The sequence below is a fragment of the Felis catus genome, chromosome A1 (assembly GCF_018350175.1).
Source record: "Felis catus isolate Fca126 chromosome A1, F.catus_Fca126_mat1.0, whole genome shotgun sequence".
NCBI classification, from domain to species: Eukaryota; Metazoa; Chordata; class Mammalia; order Carnivora; family Felidae; genus Felis; species Felis catus.
This window is the reverse complement of record NC_058368.1, coordinates 24,290,709-24,308,819: the sequence shown is the minus strand read 5'-3', so window position 1 is coordinate 24,308,819 and position 18,111 is coordinate 24,290,709. Positions and strand designations below refer to the sequence as shown.

General features: G+C 39.4%; 1 protein-coding gene across 1 annotated transcript in view; it reads right to left on the bottom strand.

Moving 5' to 3' along the window:
• Window positions 1-920: 920 nt before the first annotated feature.
• The window catches only part of HTR2A (5-hydroxytryptamine receptor 2A), a 59,911-nt gene continuing 42,720 nt past the window's right edge, over window positions 921-18,111 (bottom strand). Inside the window, exon 4 of the mRNA XM_003980393.6 lies at window positions 921-4,725. Coding sequence (XP_003980442.2) covers window positions 3,926-4,725 — 800 coding nt within the window. The 3' untranslated portion in view covers window positions 921-3,925. The remainder of the gene's footprint in view (window positions 4,726-18,111) is intronic.

The following is an 18,111-nucleotide window of genomic DNA, read 5'->3' as shown; positions in this document are numbered from 1 at the left end:
ATCAAGCACAGCTATAGTCATGACCTCATTTAAGTGATGCTGTCAGTCAGGACAGGTGCTAGTAGCTCCATTTTTAGAGACAATGAAATTGAGACACGGGGTTATTAAGTGATTTGTCCAAGCCAAGATGGGATCTCGCATCCTTTGGTTCTAAACTCAGTTTTCTTTGTTCTCTGCCAGATTGGGTAGAAACAAGAACTTATTTTTCGGAGTCAGATGAGCCAGGCTTGAACTTGCCACTTTTTCTTTTTTTGGCAGCTGTGGGACGTTGGCCACATTGCTAACTGTTCTGAATCTCAGTTTCTTTAGCTATGAAAAATAAGGCATAATAATACCTACTTTATAGGATTGTTGTGAAGATTCCATTAGGTGAAGCAAACAAATCGAACAGCTTAATGCCTGGCACGTGGTAGGTACTCAATACAGGGAGCTATAAACACCTGGAAAAGATACCTGCTGTCCCTATTTCATAAACTTTTCCAACATTTAGAGGTGAAATGACAAATCAAGGCAGCTTTCCAGTTTATTCAATGATACTGTGTCTTGGTTTACTTTAATTCCTGAAATTATCTCCTGTGAAGACGTGTGTACTGTTTGTGTGAATGCACCCGTGCATGTCTTGGGGTACGCCTGTACACACGTGGCCATCAGTACCTGTGTGCATGTGTTGGGGTTACAGCAGCAGTTCTCTATGTTTCTGGGCTGTGTGCAACCAGACAGAGTGACCAAATGTGGAGTGTCTCTGCTGCAGATAACTGGAAGCTGAATCATAAGCAGGTAAGTCCTAGTTGAGTCACTGAACTTCAGAAGAACAGGCTTTGTTCTCTCAAAATATCTAAATGATACATGGAGTTCCTAGTGTGAGTATCTGAAAGGTGTGGGTCACTCCCTTTGGCAGACAAAACTATGGACTCACATAATTGCATTGATTTTTGAGTAGACTTTATTGATAATTATTCCTTCTTTCTTGAAATCTTTTAGAATCACCTTGATTAAAATCATTACACAAAATAATCTTCACCGTATTTATTATATATGGCACAGAATAATTTAACACTTTATGAACATGTTTCATAGATGCGCAAATGGGAAAAGCACCCTTTGCCAAAAGCAGTACAGTAACTTAGTTCAATTTGGCTACGGTAGCACTTTAAAAAATGACCATGAGGTGGCGCTGTGGCCAAGTAGATTAAGTATGTCTAAACTGAGTGTTTCCCCTAATTAGGTATGGCATTTAATTCCTTCCTTTAAATATAGAAGAATCTACCATTCAACTTAAAGTAGAGTAAGGTTGGTCACTGTATTTTAATAGTATTGACTAGGAGTGAGTCCTTTAATCACAGATCCATAAATCATTCAAGCACCGTGTTTCACTGGGGCTGGGGGTGTATTTTTGAAATCCTTAGTAGTCAGAAAGTCCCTAGACTAAACAAAGGGCCCAAAGGTACCATTTTATTCAAGATCACTCAACTGTATATAAGGACTATTGTTTTCACCACCCTTACAGAATTGTGTTAAAGTCTTCCCATAAAATCAGGTGAATTTCCAGTTTATTTAAAGAGCTGATACTTCTGTTACATTTTAATCTGCCTTTGACCGCAATGGAAGGTCATAGAAACATTAGAACATGAATTCACATTTTAATGGACAGGATACAAACATGCACACATGTGTATATATTGAAGGTTTTCATTAATGACTTCTTGCTTTTTCTCCATATAAATATATAAATATCGAATAAAGTGCATGAGAACATGTCTGTACATGTACGCAGATACATGGTTGTCTATATACACTTGAATAGATACTTATGGAAAGAAAACACATACACATTTGTAATATATATGTAGTCAAAAGATATCTGTCAGGCAGTATTTATGTTCATTCTGATCAAGATTGAGTGTATGGGGATAGAATCTGGAATTTTTTCTCTAATATTTAATGAGATGTGCAGAGTTACAAACTAAGGCAAAATACAGTAGAGAAGAGATTTTTTAACATTTGTAGTTTTATCACTTAGTATGGTGTAATCATTAAAGTAGTTCAGTTCAAATGCAGCCTTGATACAAGTGGCTTACTATAAATTCTAGCTTTGAAATACATATCTTTCAATGTATCTACAAGGACATAATTGGATAGCCTTAATACATTTCCAAATTACACAGTGGCATCTCCCACATTCTTTAGTTTTCAAATCCATAATATTTTTCAAATGGCTTAGTGCAAAACACTATTTTTCATTCAATAGAAATGCTTCAGTATTGTAATCTCATACCTAACTTCTATTTTAGTAAGGATATGTAATTTAATCTCGACTGACGTCAAGGTGAATTAACTGCTGTTAGTCTTTCTCTCTTTAGCAAACTTTTTTACATAGCATTATATTATTGCTTTTTTTTTTTATGGAGTCCAGTGTTAGTAAGTAATAAAGAAGTTAGTTTTTATGGAAATGAACCAAAATTTTGCTCCAAACTTTGGTAGTCATAGGTTGGGCCCAGGTTGAGGTGTATATTTCTAAACTAGTTACAAATTTTGACCTCATGTAATATTTCTCCTCTCGGTCATTTGGTTGATATTCATCGACAACCAATCAGGAAACTTACTGAGAAAATTACCCTCAGGGTCAAAACAAGCCTTTTTCTGAACTACATAGAAGGAAATAGTTTGAACCAATTCTCAAAATGTCTGTTAATTAATATTTTTGACAAAGACTCTTCCAATTAGGTCATTTGCTTTAAAAGCAGGGATCTTGTTTTAATTATTTTTATATCCTCAGTACCCAGGAAATTTCTTCACAGATAATGTACACTCAGTAGATGATCGTGAGACCAAAGCTGAACAATTTTGGCAAATAATAGAGATTAATTGATCAGAAAGCATCAATTTACCTGATGGGTGCCAATGGGAAAGTCACCTGCATTTATTTTACAGAGATCTCCTAAGACTGTACTGCTGGCAGTAGCCAAAAACCTGAGTTTATTCCTCAATCTTGACACAGTTACATCAATACTGCTTACTGCTCGACGGAGCGCATGCACGGTGCAGTCATTAAAGAGCAAGTTACCAAACACCACTATGGTGTCGTTTAGGAGAAGCAATTTCTAGAAATGTATTTGGTAATGTTAAGTTATCCTTTTGATAGTTTACCTATGAGAAGAAACACTAAACAAGACCACATTGGAAATTCAGAATAAAGCACAAATAGTAGAAGAGAAAGCAGCAGTAGTTATTAAATAACATTTTAAAACTTTTTCACTTCTTTGAAGAATTAAGTTGAAATGCAGCAAATGTCAGCAACTTTGTGAATATTTCAAAACGACATCTGTGGAAAAGCAGGAATGAAAAAGTTGTCAAGTATTTCATTTAATTATCTTAACAATACAGATTTCATAACACCGTTGTTAGTGTCTTTTTTTTTGTTGTTGTTCAAAATATGTAGCATGATAAGTTTTAAAGAGGATTTTTCTTTAAGAGGTCATTATATTATATTCACCCAACTTCTCACTATTTGTAGCTATTGTTATTTACAGCAATAGGTAACCAACTCATGCCATCAACTAACGTAGGAGCAAGGTTTCCACTTGGAATAGAAGTTAATTTAGACTTATGTATGGCCTCATTATAATTTTACAATAAAAGCTAATTATTTTAAAGATGTATATCATTTACAATGTTAAAAATAAGTATCATAAAGCTCACAGCTGAAATGCTGTCAGAACATTTTTGAAGTGCACATTTTGTGTCTTTTAACCCTGCCTTTTTTTTTTTTCATTGACAGAATAAAATGAGGCATATAAATATTATTGTTGGTTCTACTAGATCGGCCTAATTTTTTTTTCCAGTCTCCCCTTTGTCTTTTTTTTTCCCCCAGATAGGTAAAAATTTGCCCAGTGTGCCCTCCATGGTTGCTATGGCAACCAGTCTATCACACACAGCTAACCTTTTCATTCACTGTGTTAATATTGTCTGTAGGAGCATCTTCTGAATGTTGTTTTCCTAGAGCAACCATACTGTAGTCGTTATCTGTGGTCTTGGCATCTTTCTTTGAATTCTTTTTTTGTCCCATTTGGAGTTGACTAGATTTGTAGGCCAAGGCCGGTATAGTGTTCACTAAAATTAACTGCAATGGTTTTTTATTTTCCTTGTACTGACACTGAATATACCGTGAAAAGGCCGACCTGTAGGTCTTGTTGAACAGTGTATACACAAGTGGGTTGACCGCTGAGGAGAGGTAACCGATCCAAACAAACACATTGAGCAGGGCTCCGATGATATCCTCGTTGCAAGACTCTTTGCAGATGACGGCCATTATGTTCGTGATGAAGAATGGGCACCACATCACCACAAACAGAAAGAAGACAATGCCCAGCACCTTGCAGGCCTTTTGCTCATTGCTGATGGACTGCATAGTCCTTCTGCCATAGGACCCTGGTTCCCTGTGGATTGACCGCTGGAAGAGTTTTTCTGAAGACAGGGAACTCTGAGGGAGGAAGCTGAAAGAAGCTAGTTTGGCCCGTGTGCCAAGATCACTCACACACAAAGTAGCTTCTTTCTGGAGTGACTTGATAGTTAGAAAGTAGGTGATCACCATGATGGTTAAGGGAATGAAGAATGACACAAAAGAGCCGATCAGGACGAAATTATCGTCAGCAAGTAAGCAGCTCCCTTTCTTAAAGACCTTGGAATCATCCTGTAGTCCAAAGACTGGTATTGGCATAGATATCCCTGGAGTTGGACAGAAAACGAAACATGATTATGAAGGAATCGTCTGTGAGTATCGCTACATCATGGTGGCTGTGCAAAGGATTCTGTATTAACATTGTTTAAAATTTCAACATATACCTTCAATGAGAATTTAAAAGTCTCCTGTCTTTACAGGTATTATGTGGTTATTATATAAAATTTAATATATGGTTATAATATATAGTTATATGTAGTAACATTATATGTAGTGATAATATTATACTAATGTATATAATATATATTTACTATATATAATGCATAGTTTCTTAAACTTGTATGTTGTTTGCCCTATAGACATAGTCCTTTACTTAAAAAGAAGTACAATAAATCTAGCTTTAATTTTTCATGTTTTTTCTGATTATAACATAATTCTTGTTAATTGCAGAAAATACAGAGAGTCAAACAAAAATAAAAATGACCAATGATGCTATCACACAGAGATAATCACTATTAACAATATGATGCTATTTATTTTAGATACACACACACACACACACACACACCATTCACACCCATTTTATAACTGAATTTCACATTCAGTTCTGTAACTATTTTTCCCCTAACATTATGAGTATAGTTTATAAAAAGAACTTTCTGAAATTGTAAACATATTTTCTTTTTTTTTTAATTTATTTATTTATTTATTTTTTTAAATTTTTTTTTCAACGTTTATTTATTTTTGGGACAGAGAGAGACAGAGCATGAACGGGGGAGGGGCAGAGAGAGAGGGAGACACAGAATTGGAAACAGGCTCCAGGCTCTGAGCCATCAGCCCAGAGTTCGCGGGCTCGAACTCACGGACCGCGAGATCGTGACCTGGCTGAAGTCGGACGCTTAAATGACTGCACCACCCAGGCGCCCCAAACATATTTTCTTTTCAGAACACTTGAAAAATAGAAAAAAAAAGTAACAATAAAGAATAATAATATATATTCTTGTCAGCCAGGGAAAATTCTGATATACATTTTATGTAGTTTTTCTTCCATTTATATGCATGTGTAAATAATTATGTATCTGCAGTATTTTATGTGCAGTTTTAGATCTTCCTATTCCATTTAACATTCAATCATGCAAATTGCACATATTTTAAAGTATTTTTGAAAAATATAATTTTCTAATGTGAATTAAAGTAAGTCACCAATTATATTTTATATTTTATTTTTTTTAAATCTAGCTAATTTTGATTCTTTTTTAAAAAAGCTTTTTACTATCAAAAAGTTCTCACACATACAGAAAAAGTACCACCGAAAAACCAAAACAAACCTAGCACAATGAACCCATTACCCAGCTCCAGCAATAATTAATTCAAGGGCAATCTTGTTTCACCCATACTCCCACCTGCTGCGACTCCTCCCATGTTATTTTGAAACAAATCCCAGACAGCATATCATCCAATCTGTAAATATTTTCATATATAGATATAAAAGCTATGCATTCTTTTATATTTTAAAGTTTATTTATTTATTTTGAAAAAGAGAGAGAGAGCAGGGGAGGGGCAGAGAGAGAGAGGGAGAGAGAGACGATCCCAAGCAGGCTCCATGCTGTCAGCATAGAGCCTGAAACAGGGCTCAAACTCACAAACTGTGAGATCATGACCTGAGCTGAAATCAAGTCATACGCTTAACCGACTGAGTCACCCTGGCGCCCCAAAAGCTATGCATTCTTAAAAAAAACCCCAAATATTACAGTATCATTCCCACTCTAAATAGAAATTTAATATTTCCTTAATATTTTTAAATATGGAATCAGCGTTCAAATTTCCAATTGGTCCATAAAAATCGTTATATGTTTTTAGTAGTAGAACATTCATAAGGGTGGAATACAAAATCATAAGCAGCCACAAACTTTTCTTTTATTGATAAATACGGGAGTTAGGTATGAGATGAGAGAATACATGGGAACACTAGCCCATGGTCAACTGTTCCATCATTGAAATTTAGAGAACCCATGCAGCTCCCTTAGGCACAGGGGTTAGGCAGAAGAGAGAACAAAGTGAGTTAAAGGAACACTTGGCCTCTAATGGTGCTAATTTCTCCCCCATGCTGTAGGACCTTATTTAAGGGAGATTGAGCCGGCCGCTACCACCACTGTGCAGTTTTGGGGGACTGGGAATGTCTTCCTCTACTGGCCTGGGACAGACCAAGACAATCATGTGATTGTCATAAAGGAAGAGTCAGGGAGAGAGGAAGGAGAGAAAACATGAATCAAATAACTACTTTGTATAACTTAGTTTAAGGTGGCTTCTTTCATGAAAGGGTTGATGCCACAGGGGCACCCTGGGAGAACATCAGAACAAAGTTTCTTCCTACCCTCTCCCTCAGAGCTGTGTAACAGGGAGCATCTTGCTCACTGCTTCTGGCCATCAGTTAGAGCCTAATAAATGGTCACAGTCCAGCCAAGAACACAGGTTCATTTCAGATTTGGAGCTGCTGCTTGTTGGACTCTTCTATCCATCTGGGAAAACTTCCTTTGAGGCTCTGTAATCTAGTTTGTGCATACTCAGAACACAGTTCAGCTCCATCCAACCACACACCTGACTCTCCTAACCTCACATTGGCCATCCTTGCAAGGAGGGGACATTAGCTTGAGTTAATGTTTAATGCAAGTCTTTCTCAGTGGCATTTGCCATTATCTTCACAAACTTAATTGACAAGTATTTGTCACTTGCCCATGCCGGGCCATCCCAGTATTCTTGGAAGGTGGAAATAAATGACATCAGAGCTTGGTCTTAAGGACACTGAGTGTGGTTAATGACTCTTCATTTCCTTTATTCCTCTCTGTCCCTGGCCTGTTGTTGGGAACATTCTATGGCCCGGGGACATCCTCTGAGACTGTATACATACCAGTTTTGTTTAGCCTTCAGAAAACTCTGGATCACAAAAATTAAGAGATGGTTTCTAAGAAGAATGTTTTGTTTTCCAGGTGTTTGAGTATGTACCTGTGACAGGTGTTTCCTGTACTCATCTAGAAGGTCTTTGTTCGACAGTGTAGTTGCTCATTGGTTAGAATGGAGGCTTTGGAGTGAGACAGGCCCTGGATTTGAGTCTGTGTCCTGGCTCTGTGCTCCTGGGCTGGTGACTTCATTTTCATAGTTCCTCATCTATCACCAATGTGCCTCCGTGGATGTGGGGAGGATAAAATGAATCCAGTGTGCAAACACCTAGGACAGTCCTTAGTCCAGAGTGGATGTTCTGCCAATGGTAGATCCACATGGGAGTAGCCTGCTCCACAGAATTACTCAACTTGAATACATTAACTTGATTTTGTTCTATTTTGTCTTAAACCAAAAGAAGTTAAAAAAATTTGGCTACTGGCTATATTGTTAATAATGATGTAATTATTAGCTTCTGCCAGGGTAGACAAAAGTTCTCAATCAATTTTAATTTTCTACAGCTAGAGCGGTTGATTGCTTTTCTGTTGTGATGAATTACAGCCATTACTATTAGTCATGATACACATAAACAAAATACCAACTGTGTAAAAAGGTATATGGTTTTGTTATTAAACTCTTGGGTGTGCGTTTTCCTAATGCAAAGGAAGTTGCTACTGTGAGTCTTTTGCCCTATTTTGTTTGCAGCCTGGTTGGTGGTTTATATAAGTGGCAATTCTCAATTAACCAGAATAAAGTACTACTTAAAACACAAAACCCTTCAGTCATTTGGAAGTCAGGTGAGTGTACTTGTTTGGCAAGAACAAAAGCACACACACCCTCCAGGATGGCTCAACTTCTGTAGCCAGGGAGAAAAAGGGATGATGGAGCCATTTTACAAAGTGGAGATTCCCTCTTTTAGCTGCCTGGGATAAAGAGCCACTTTAAAATGCATATGGCAAGGAGCGCCTGGGTGGCTCAGTTGGTTAAGCGCCCGACTTTGGCTAAGGTCGTGATCTCACAGCTTGTAAGTTGGAGCCCCACATTGGGCTCTGTGCTGACAGCTCGGGGCCTGGAGCCTGCTTTGGATTCTGTGTCTGCCTCTGTCTGTGCCCCTTCCCCGCTTGTGCTATGTTTCTCTCTCTCTCTCTCTCTCAAAAATAAATAAACATTTAAAAAAATTAAAAAAAAAACTCTTTATAAATTGGATATGGAACGAAGACACAGGCAGGCTGTCTGGAAGGGGGACCTTGATTTGGAAGAGGAGAATCAACCTGATTGTTCTTTAAATGACCCATTCCTCTTTACATTTAACACCAATGTCCTGACTATTGTCAATTTACCATTCTTTTTTAGTGCCTCACTTGTAGTAAAGGTCAGCAAGGGTTTATGGAAAGAAAAACTAGACAGTTAAAGCAATACTCTGTAAAAGAGGGGAAAGAATTTTATGTCAAAGAACTAGAACATTTAAGGAGGCTTTGTGGGTAGGAGAGAGTTCAAAAACTCTCCTACCAAGAGAGACGAAGACACTGGCTCGTATCCAAGGTTGCGGTCACAGCCATCTGCAGTGCATTAATTTTCTGGCTGCTTTGTTTGATAATAGCTGCTTTTGGAGACCTGACATCTCCTCTCACTTGAAATTTCTGCATATAAAGCATTTTCCTTTATGAACAAATAGACAGTAGCTTAAACTACGTGACTCTGCATTTTGTTTAATATATTTTTCTGAGGAGCGGTAAATAGCAGTCAAGATTCAATATCAGTACTGGCTCCTCCATGCACATTTTCATTTTGTTTTTTTCATTAAAATTCAGACAATGAAATGCATGGGAAATACTGACACCCAGGAGCATGAAGACTTGGGCCGGTGTCGTGTTTTAGGGTGCCTCTGCTTACTCTGCACATTAAGTTTGCACCTCTGGTTAACATCTAACCATGGTCTGGTGAATGGCCTTAACTCTGGAGCACTGGCTGTGAAAGATAAGCTTTATTCTTAATCCTAGCTTTTTACGCTTTAATATCTTGGGACTGAGTGTGCTTCTGCAGGAGCGTTTCCTTGGGAAGTAAGAAGGTTGCCTTACTAGGTATGATCCTCTGATAGGGAACACGACAGTGGAGTCCGCAGGGCCTCAGGTCTTGTGGGGGGTAGAGGGGAAAGAAACAAATACTTCAGGGCTTTTGTGAAAAAGACTGAATTTTGGTTCATGGGTTTCATTTCCTCTGGAACTACTTCCTTTCCTTTGTATTTTAACTCACACCGAAGGTTCTCCAGTAATACGAATGGCTTTACTATCAGTTTGACAGAAAGCGCCATTCGTGAATACCGCAGGATAGTCATCATACGGCAGGGAGAGAGAGAGAGATGGGGTATCTAAGGGCAACTGGGGCTGGGACTCATCCTTCTAATAGGAAGTGTAAAGTTCAAGAGTTGCTATATTTCTTATAATCTATGGTCTGCTGACCAGGCAGATAAAAGTGAGAGCTAGATCAACATGTCAGTTACCCAAGAAATTATGTTTCTTTTTAGATTAATTCTTAATATATCTAATAATAAATCATAACTTCTCAAAGTACTTTCACATGTATTCATTCACTCTTGACTTTTTTTTTTTTTTTTTTTTTTTTACAAAATCGTAGAAACACTACCCACACTGTCCTATGGGTAGATAAAAATTTCAGTTTGTGGAAAAGCTGAGGGCTAGCAAGCTTAGGTGATTTATTTACACTCATAGCAATTTAGGGGCAAAATCCAGACTCCTATGTAAATTTCTCATTTCTTATGGATGATTTTTTTTTCCTACTTGCTTATTTACAAGAGTAGCTACAGAAGTCTACGACTATACCAGAGGTCCTTAACATTGGTTTCAGGAAGTCTGTGATGTTTCTGAAATCTGCACAATTTTCATATATGTGCTTACTTTTTGACACAGATTATCAAAAAAAGTTCCAGGCCCCAAGGCAGTTAATAAACACTAAATTATATTGCTTCCCTGTGTCAAGAGCACACACACACACACTCTAATGATTCTCTGTATTTTGATACTTTCTTTTTTTCATTATTCTTTGAAGTCAGACAGCTATTCTAAAACTAAAATCCTTATAATCAACACCTAGTTTCCTCTTTTGTATGGTAGTTATTCTTTTAAAAAAAATTTTTTTAATGTTTTATTTATTTTTGAGACAGAGAGAGACAGAGCATGAGCAGGGGAGGGGCAGAGAGAGAGGGAGACACAGAATCTGAAGTAGGCTCCAGGCTCTGAGCTGTCACCACAGAGCACGATGCGGGGCTCGAACTCACCAACCATGAGATCATGACCTGAGCCGAAGTCGGACGCTTAAGTGACTGAGCCACCCAGGTGCCCCAGTATGGTAGTTATTCTTAAATTTGGCTGCATATTAGATTTACCTAGGGAGCTTTTAAAAATTACATTGCATGGGCACCATTCCCAGAGGTTCTGATACTGGTACTTTTAGAAAATGGTAATGTTCGGACCCCACATGAACATTGTTACTCAAACAAAAGAACCCCTGGGTGATCCTGATATGCAACTAGTGCTGTGAACCTGGGATGTATAGGGTGAAAAGCATAGTACAAATGTCTTTATTTTGAAAGAAGAGTGAATAGAGGAAAGTCTTACAGCTGCTCCCTTTGCCTTTATTAAACAACTCTATTAATTTCCAAAAGGCTCGGGCTCACCTCAAGTGGAGAAATGATGGAGAGTTTCCAGGGAAAGAAGCCTGCCTCCACCCCTCCCTCAACTTGGCTATGAGTTATCTGGGGGAAAAAATGTGTTGTGTGAGTTATTGTATAAAGCTACCCATCCTTGTTTTAATAGTTTGACTGTTATGGCTAAATGCCCCCAAAGGCTTAAAGCTTGTGTTCTGTCCCAGGAGATAGGAGATACTCGGAAGAAATACTCAGTCTCCCTGAAGTATAGCCAGTCGGGAACTACCGAAAGCCACTGGCCCAACTGCCCTGTCATGGATTCCTGGAAAGATGGTCTCTTGCTCTTCAGACCCTCATTCTGTTTCCTTTCAGTTTCATAGCCTGGAAGTTGTGCTTTACTATGATGATCTTGCATTGAAAGATAAAGGGACTGAATTCTGACTTGCAGGATGTGGATTGTCAGCTGTCGCTCTGACACCTGGCAGCCCATCATGTCTTTCCTTCCAAGGCAGATTGACTTCCATGTACCATCTTTTCCCGTCAATGTGTTATGTATCCCACGTAGAATCTGAATGATATGTTGGCATGTGGATAAATGATCAGAGCCTCATTTTGCTGTTGGAATCACAATTCATAGAGAAACTTCTCAAATTCTTCAACTTGTCATCCACTGACCCTTTTTTAAATAAGCAGATATTACACTATTCACCAACAATGGAAAAGTTTCTTTTAGCAATATGCTCACAGAGGTTTATTTAGAAAAAAAAATCATCTCTGCTTCGTATTACTAAACCTCATCTTCAAAGTATCACATCCTTTCCTCCATTTGTTTTAAAAGATCTTGGAGTGATTCTTTCTGAAAGCATGGGGAATGGGTCTCACATGTGACGTCTCATTTCAGAGACTCTGGTCTAGAGTGTGTTCAGCCACAGGGATGGTAGCTGGAAAGTTGGCTTGCAGCAGGTGACCACATAATCCAGGCCCACAGGTTGTCAATTCTCCTTCCCTTAGCCTCTCTTATACTTTCCCAAAGCAGCATTTATCATATGACATAATGAAGGACCACAGTTGCCCTAATGCTCAAGCCATTACCGACTACTGAGCCCATCCTACAAGGTCTTTGTGATCTGGCCTTAATGTGATCATTCAACGTTGTCAATTTTTGACATAGTCATGTGGCAGTCTCTCTCTTCTTTATGCCATCTCTTGAACGATTCAGAATGGAGTTACGTATAGCTTGATTTCTCAGCCAATCACATAATATGATCTGAAGAACTCTCAAAATCTGCCGGCTCCCACCTGTGTCTTTTCCCAGTGGCTCGCTTGCTGGAACGTTGCAATGTGCCACTGCTAGAATGAGAGAGGTCCCATTGTTTTGTACCTGTAACACCTCAGACAGTTAACTAATAATCCAAGCCCAAGTTGTAGTGGCACAGAGATGCACAGCCGGGAAGAACCCTGGGGGCATGGCCCTTGGAAAGGAAAGCAGTCACAGGAGAGAAGACACAGGCTATAGCTCAGGGATGCAGGTCAGAGAGGATGTGGTATCTGTGGCATGTCGTGTTTCCTCTGGGGGGACGTGTACTGTAAATAGTAACTGAAAGGTAGACTCACTTCTCCATTTTGCCCTGGTTCAGTTCTGATTCCATCCTCTTTCCTGAAATACTCTACCAACCAGTGGGGGCTCCAGAACGTCTCTGTAGCAGGGCCCTACGGGTGGTATCTGGCTGGGCATGGGAGCCTGAAATAACCTCATTTTGTGGCTCCATTTGCAGAGGAAGCATACTGTTTTTGCTTTGACTCTATGATTGTTTGGGTTTGGGGGGCTGCAGAAGGAGGTTATGTGCCCAAACCGCTCCCTGCATTTAAGCTATATCTCATGACATCTTTAAGGACATGCCCTGTATGAAGCTTTCCTAAAATTCTCCCTGTAATAAGAGCTCTTTTAGTCTATATTCCTTCATCACCTTCATAAATAATTTATGCTGTGCTAATTCACACTTCTAATACCTTAGAATTTTTCTCTGGAAGTGTCATTTCACCCACGAGGCGATAATCTCATTAATGGCAGGGGTATCTTTTACTTACTGGAAGCCACACCAGCATTTTGTGGGATTGATGAGTGAGTCAGTGAAAGGGAGAAAAAAAAAAAAAAAAAAGAAGGAATCATAATCAACTTTAGTGACACAGCTTGAATTTACTGCATTATTTTATAATGTTTCCCTTCATTTTCGCTGGGAAAACACAATAAAATGGGGCTTCCCAATTAGCCCCTGAGGGCAGAAAGAAGGAAAGTGGGTATTGCAATGATACTTAATAATTTGTGTACTTTTCGGAGAGAAGAACATATAAGATTAACTAGCACGTGCACTGACTACTTTGACAGCTAAAATCACCAGGGGAAAGATGCTGTAAAATACAGTGCCTGAGTGGGAATCAGGAGACCTGGGCTTATTCTTGTATGTTTTGGCTCATAGTCTGGATGTAGGGCTGTTATTTTTCTCAAAGCTCTCTTTCAGATAGACTGAATGAGTGTGTGTTGACAAATAAGAGCCTGATGCAGTGAGGTAAGTACAGACTGGGCCACCCCAAGAGGCACGCATGCGCCCTGGCTGACAGTCACCGACTGTGTGACCTTAGGTTGCTTAACTTTGAAGCCTCCCTCTGTGAGGTGCAGATACATAAACAGAGGACCTTCCGTAATTTACATATAGGGCTTTGGTGAGAAAACAGTGGGGCCACGTGTCTGAACTATTTTGTAAACTTTTGAGATGACAGTGATTATAATTTACTTAGTGCTATGCTAGACTCTTGGGTACCTCGAAAGGCCTTTGAGAACCTTCATGGAGCCTAAGATCTTTATCTCCTAAGATAAAATACACACACCTAATCTAGACAGACAGTGGTGCGGAGTAGAATGAGATCAAGAGGGGGCGCCTGGGTGGCTCAGTCGGTTGAGTGTCCGACTTCGGCTCAGGTCATGATCTCAGAGCTCGTGAGTTCGAGCCCCGTGTCGGGCTCTGTGCTGGCAGCTCAGAGCCTGGAGTCTGCTTCGGATTCTGTGTCTCCCTCTCTCTCTCTGCCCCTAACCCACTTGCAGTCTGTCTCAAAAATAAATAAACATTAAAAAAATAAAAAAAAAAAAAAGAATGAGATCAAGGGACAAAAGCAGCCACATGGATAAAGATGGATGGATGTGTGAGCTCTGCATGTGATGCTCATTGTGGGTTACCGTCTCCGGGGGAAAAAGCTGGGTAGGAGACGAGTTGCTGATTCACGTCCTGTGAGTGAACAGAATCCAGATGGCAGTATGATCTGGATGGGGGAAACAGGTGTATGATTGCTGTGCACCCAGGACCCCGGTGCACCTGGCCTTGCTGGGTTGAGTTCTGCTGTGTTTAGCATGCACCTGTGAACTCAGGAGCAAGCACACATGTTACTTCTCAGAGGCATCAAGCAGGCCTCTCTGTGTTAGCAATCAGTTTCAGTTATCCACCCGTTAATCGAATATTAATTGAATATACAGTGAAGTAGGTACTTTAGGGATTTGAGAGGAAGGAGGTGCTTGAGTCTATAATTGCTGCTTTCCATTCCAAGACTTTTTGCTGTCACGCATGAACTCCTCAGTCCAAACCAAGACTAGGGAGAAAGACGGCACAGAGATGTAAGCTGAAAAACTAGGTTTAACAGGGACATCAGTTGGTTAAAAATAATACAATCAAGGGAAATCTGTATTTAGCCTGGATTTTTTTTTAAAGTTTATTTATTTATTTAGACAGAATGTGCATGAGCATGACCAGGGGAGGGGAAGAGAGAGAGGGAGAGAGAGAATCCCAAGCAGGCTCCATGCTGTCAATGCAGAGCCCTACGTGGGGCTACAACTCACGAACCAGTGAGATCATGACTAGAGCCAAGATCAAGAGTCAGATGCTTAATTGACTGAGCCAGCCAGGTGCCCCTGGGTTCTTGTTTTTTAAAGGCAGCTATAATGAGAGATAGCAGTTCTCAAATGTTTTGGTCTCAAGACTCCTTTACACATTTAAAAATGATAAAGGACTCTAAAGAATCTTTATTTCTGTGGATTATACCTATAAATATTTGTGGTATTAGAAATGAAAACCGAGGGCACTTAAAATAATGATGTATCAATTCATTAAAAAAGAAAACTAATAAACCCATTCCATGTTAACATAAATAACATTTTTTAAATGTTTATTTATTTTTGACAAAGAGAGAGTGAGAGAGAGCATGAGTGGGGGAGGGTCAGAGAAAGAGGGAGACACAGAATCTGAAACAGGCTCCAGGCTCTGAGCGGTCAGCACAGATCCCGATGTGGGGCTCGAACTCACGGACTGTGAGCTCGTGACCTGAGCTGAAGTCAGACGCTCATCCGACTGAGCCACCTCGGCGCCCCAACATAAATAACATTTTTATGGAAAAGAATTATATTTTCCAGAACAATAGAAGAATGGCAAATGTCAAATGTCAATAGAAGAACGGCACTATTTTGTAGTTTTGAAAGTTTCTCTTATGGCTGGTTTAATAGAACACAGCTGGATTCTCACAGACGCTTCTGTTTTAGTCTGTTATATCACATACAACATATCCTCCAGGAAACTCCACTATACCCTTATAAAAGGATGAAAGGGAAAAGAGAAGATAACACCTGATTTCTTGCCAGCTTTATGGAGATATAATTGACATATAACATTGTGCAAGTTTAAGCTGTAGTGTGTGATAATCTGAAGCACCTATACATTGAGACGTATTTGTCACAATAAGGTTAGTTAACACATCCTTCACCTCACACAATTCCCGTTTCATTGTTATTGTTGTGGTGAGAACATTAGAGCTCTACTCTCCCAGCAACTTTCCAATATACAATACAGTTTTGTTAACTGTCGTCACCATGCTGTACCTCGGAAACCCCAGAACTTATTTATAACTAAAAGTTTGTACCCTATGTCCAACACCTCCTCATTTTCCCCGCTTTTCAGTTCCTGGTAACTACCATTCTTCTCTGTTCCTAGAAGTTTGATGTTTTTAGATTCCACATGCAAGAGAGGTCATACGGTATTTGTCTTTCTCTGACTTATTTCACTTAGCATAATGGCCTCAAAGTCCATCCATGTTGTCACAAATGACAGGAATTTCTTCTTTTTCGTGGCTGAATAATGTCACATTGTATCTATCTATATCTATATCTATATCTACATACATACACATATCTATCTATCTATCTATAGATATAGATATACAAGCCACATTTTCTTCATCCATTCATTGTTGGGCAGTTAGGTTATTTCCATGTTTGACTATTGTGATACGGCTGCTACAAACATTGAGGTGCAGATATCTCTTTGAGAGAGCGATTTCTTTTCCTTGGAGATTAGTACTGTTGTTGTTCTTGTTTTTGTTGTTATGAAAATAGTATCAATTTCTTGGACATCTTGAAAGCATCTCAGGTATCCCCAGAAATCCCACTGATGTAGGAGGAAAACTATCAGCTTGGGATCAGAAAACCCTCGTTTGGATTCCCTATGACTTTTAAGCAAGCCACTTAATCCCTGTGAGATCTTTCACCTTGAAAATGGGGAATGTTCTATTATTTAATAGTATCCCCTTTAACAACTTACCATGAGGGACAATGAAAATTGCTGTTCTCTTGGTAATAAATACAGTATTGTCTAGTAGATGGAAATCATAGAGAAGAATGCTCCACAGCCTTCCTTAATGTGCTGAGTTCTTTATTCTGTCTAAAAATCCCTTCTGTAGCTGAGACCTCCAATGCCCCTTGTTTGGATGTCATAGAAATCCAAACCAGCCTGATGTCATCTTTACAGTTTAGCTTAAAAATCTGTGCCTCGCTTGCTCATGTAGAAGTCTGTTAATATGGAACCTGGTTATCACTTACCTAGAGGCCTCGTAGAGCAAGACCATCACCCAGAATGGTTGATAATGGACTCCTCAAAGCTGTAATTTTCCATAGCTGACTAGCAAATGATGAAAATTTAATGGCCTCTTCTGTGAATGGTGACAATTAAGTCAACTGCCAGGAGTACTGAGTAACAGGTGTGTAATATGATATTGCTTTAGAAAGTACATGCTAGGATTCACAGAGCAAGGATAAAGAGAGATTTCTACTGCGTACTTCCTCTGTGGGAACAAGGATGGCCTTACAAAATCTGGGGTTTCTTTCACAGGTGTTAGGGTTCACAGATATCAGCGTGATTGGCTTTCTCCCAAGGCACCCCAATGAAAGGAGGGTCTGCCGTTGCTTGTTTTATCAGTCAGGGTGCTTTGGTTTGAAGCAACAGAAGCTGATTTGGGCTGATGTAGCAGAAAATGAGTTTAATAAAATGATATGGAGTAGTTCAAAGAATTCTTGACAGGGCTGGGCTCCAGGCTAAAATTCCAGGAGTAAAATTGCATTACAAATTTGGTTTGATGAGGAAATGTCTGTTTTCCTTGTCCTCTGAGCACCAGGGGCGACAACAACAGAAGGTCTTGCCTCACCAATGCCACTTCTACATCAGGGACTCAATTACGCAACTGCTGGAAGCCGGACACCTCAGCCACCTCCATGCTGGCAAAAATAGAGGTGGTTTGCTCACCTATTTGTTCACTTTGCTCTTTTCTACATCACAGTTTTGCCAGGGTACTGCTATTTGGGTGAATCTAGGCGATGAGCCAATGTTCTAGCTATAGGGAAGGCTTGGAATTTGAGTTCTGCTTCTTGGGAATTTCCCTAAATATAGAAAGGTTAGTTGAAAGAGACAGGCAGCCACAAATATGTCAAGAACCCATTTAACTTGACCTTTATATGGCATGA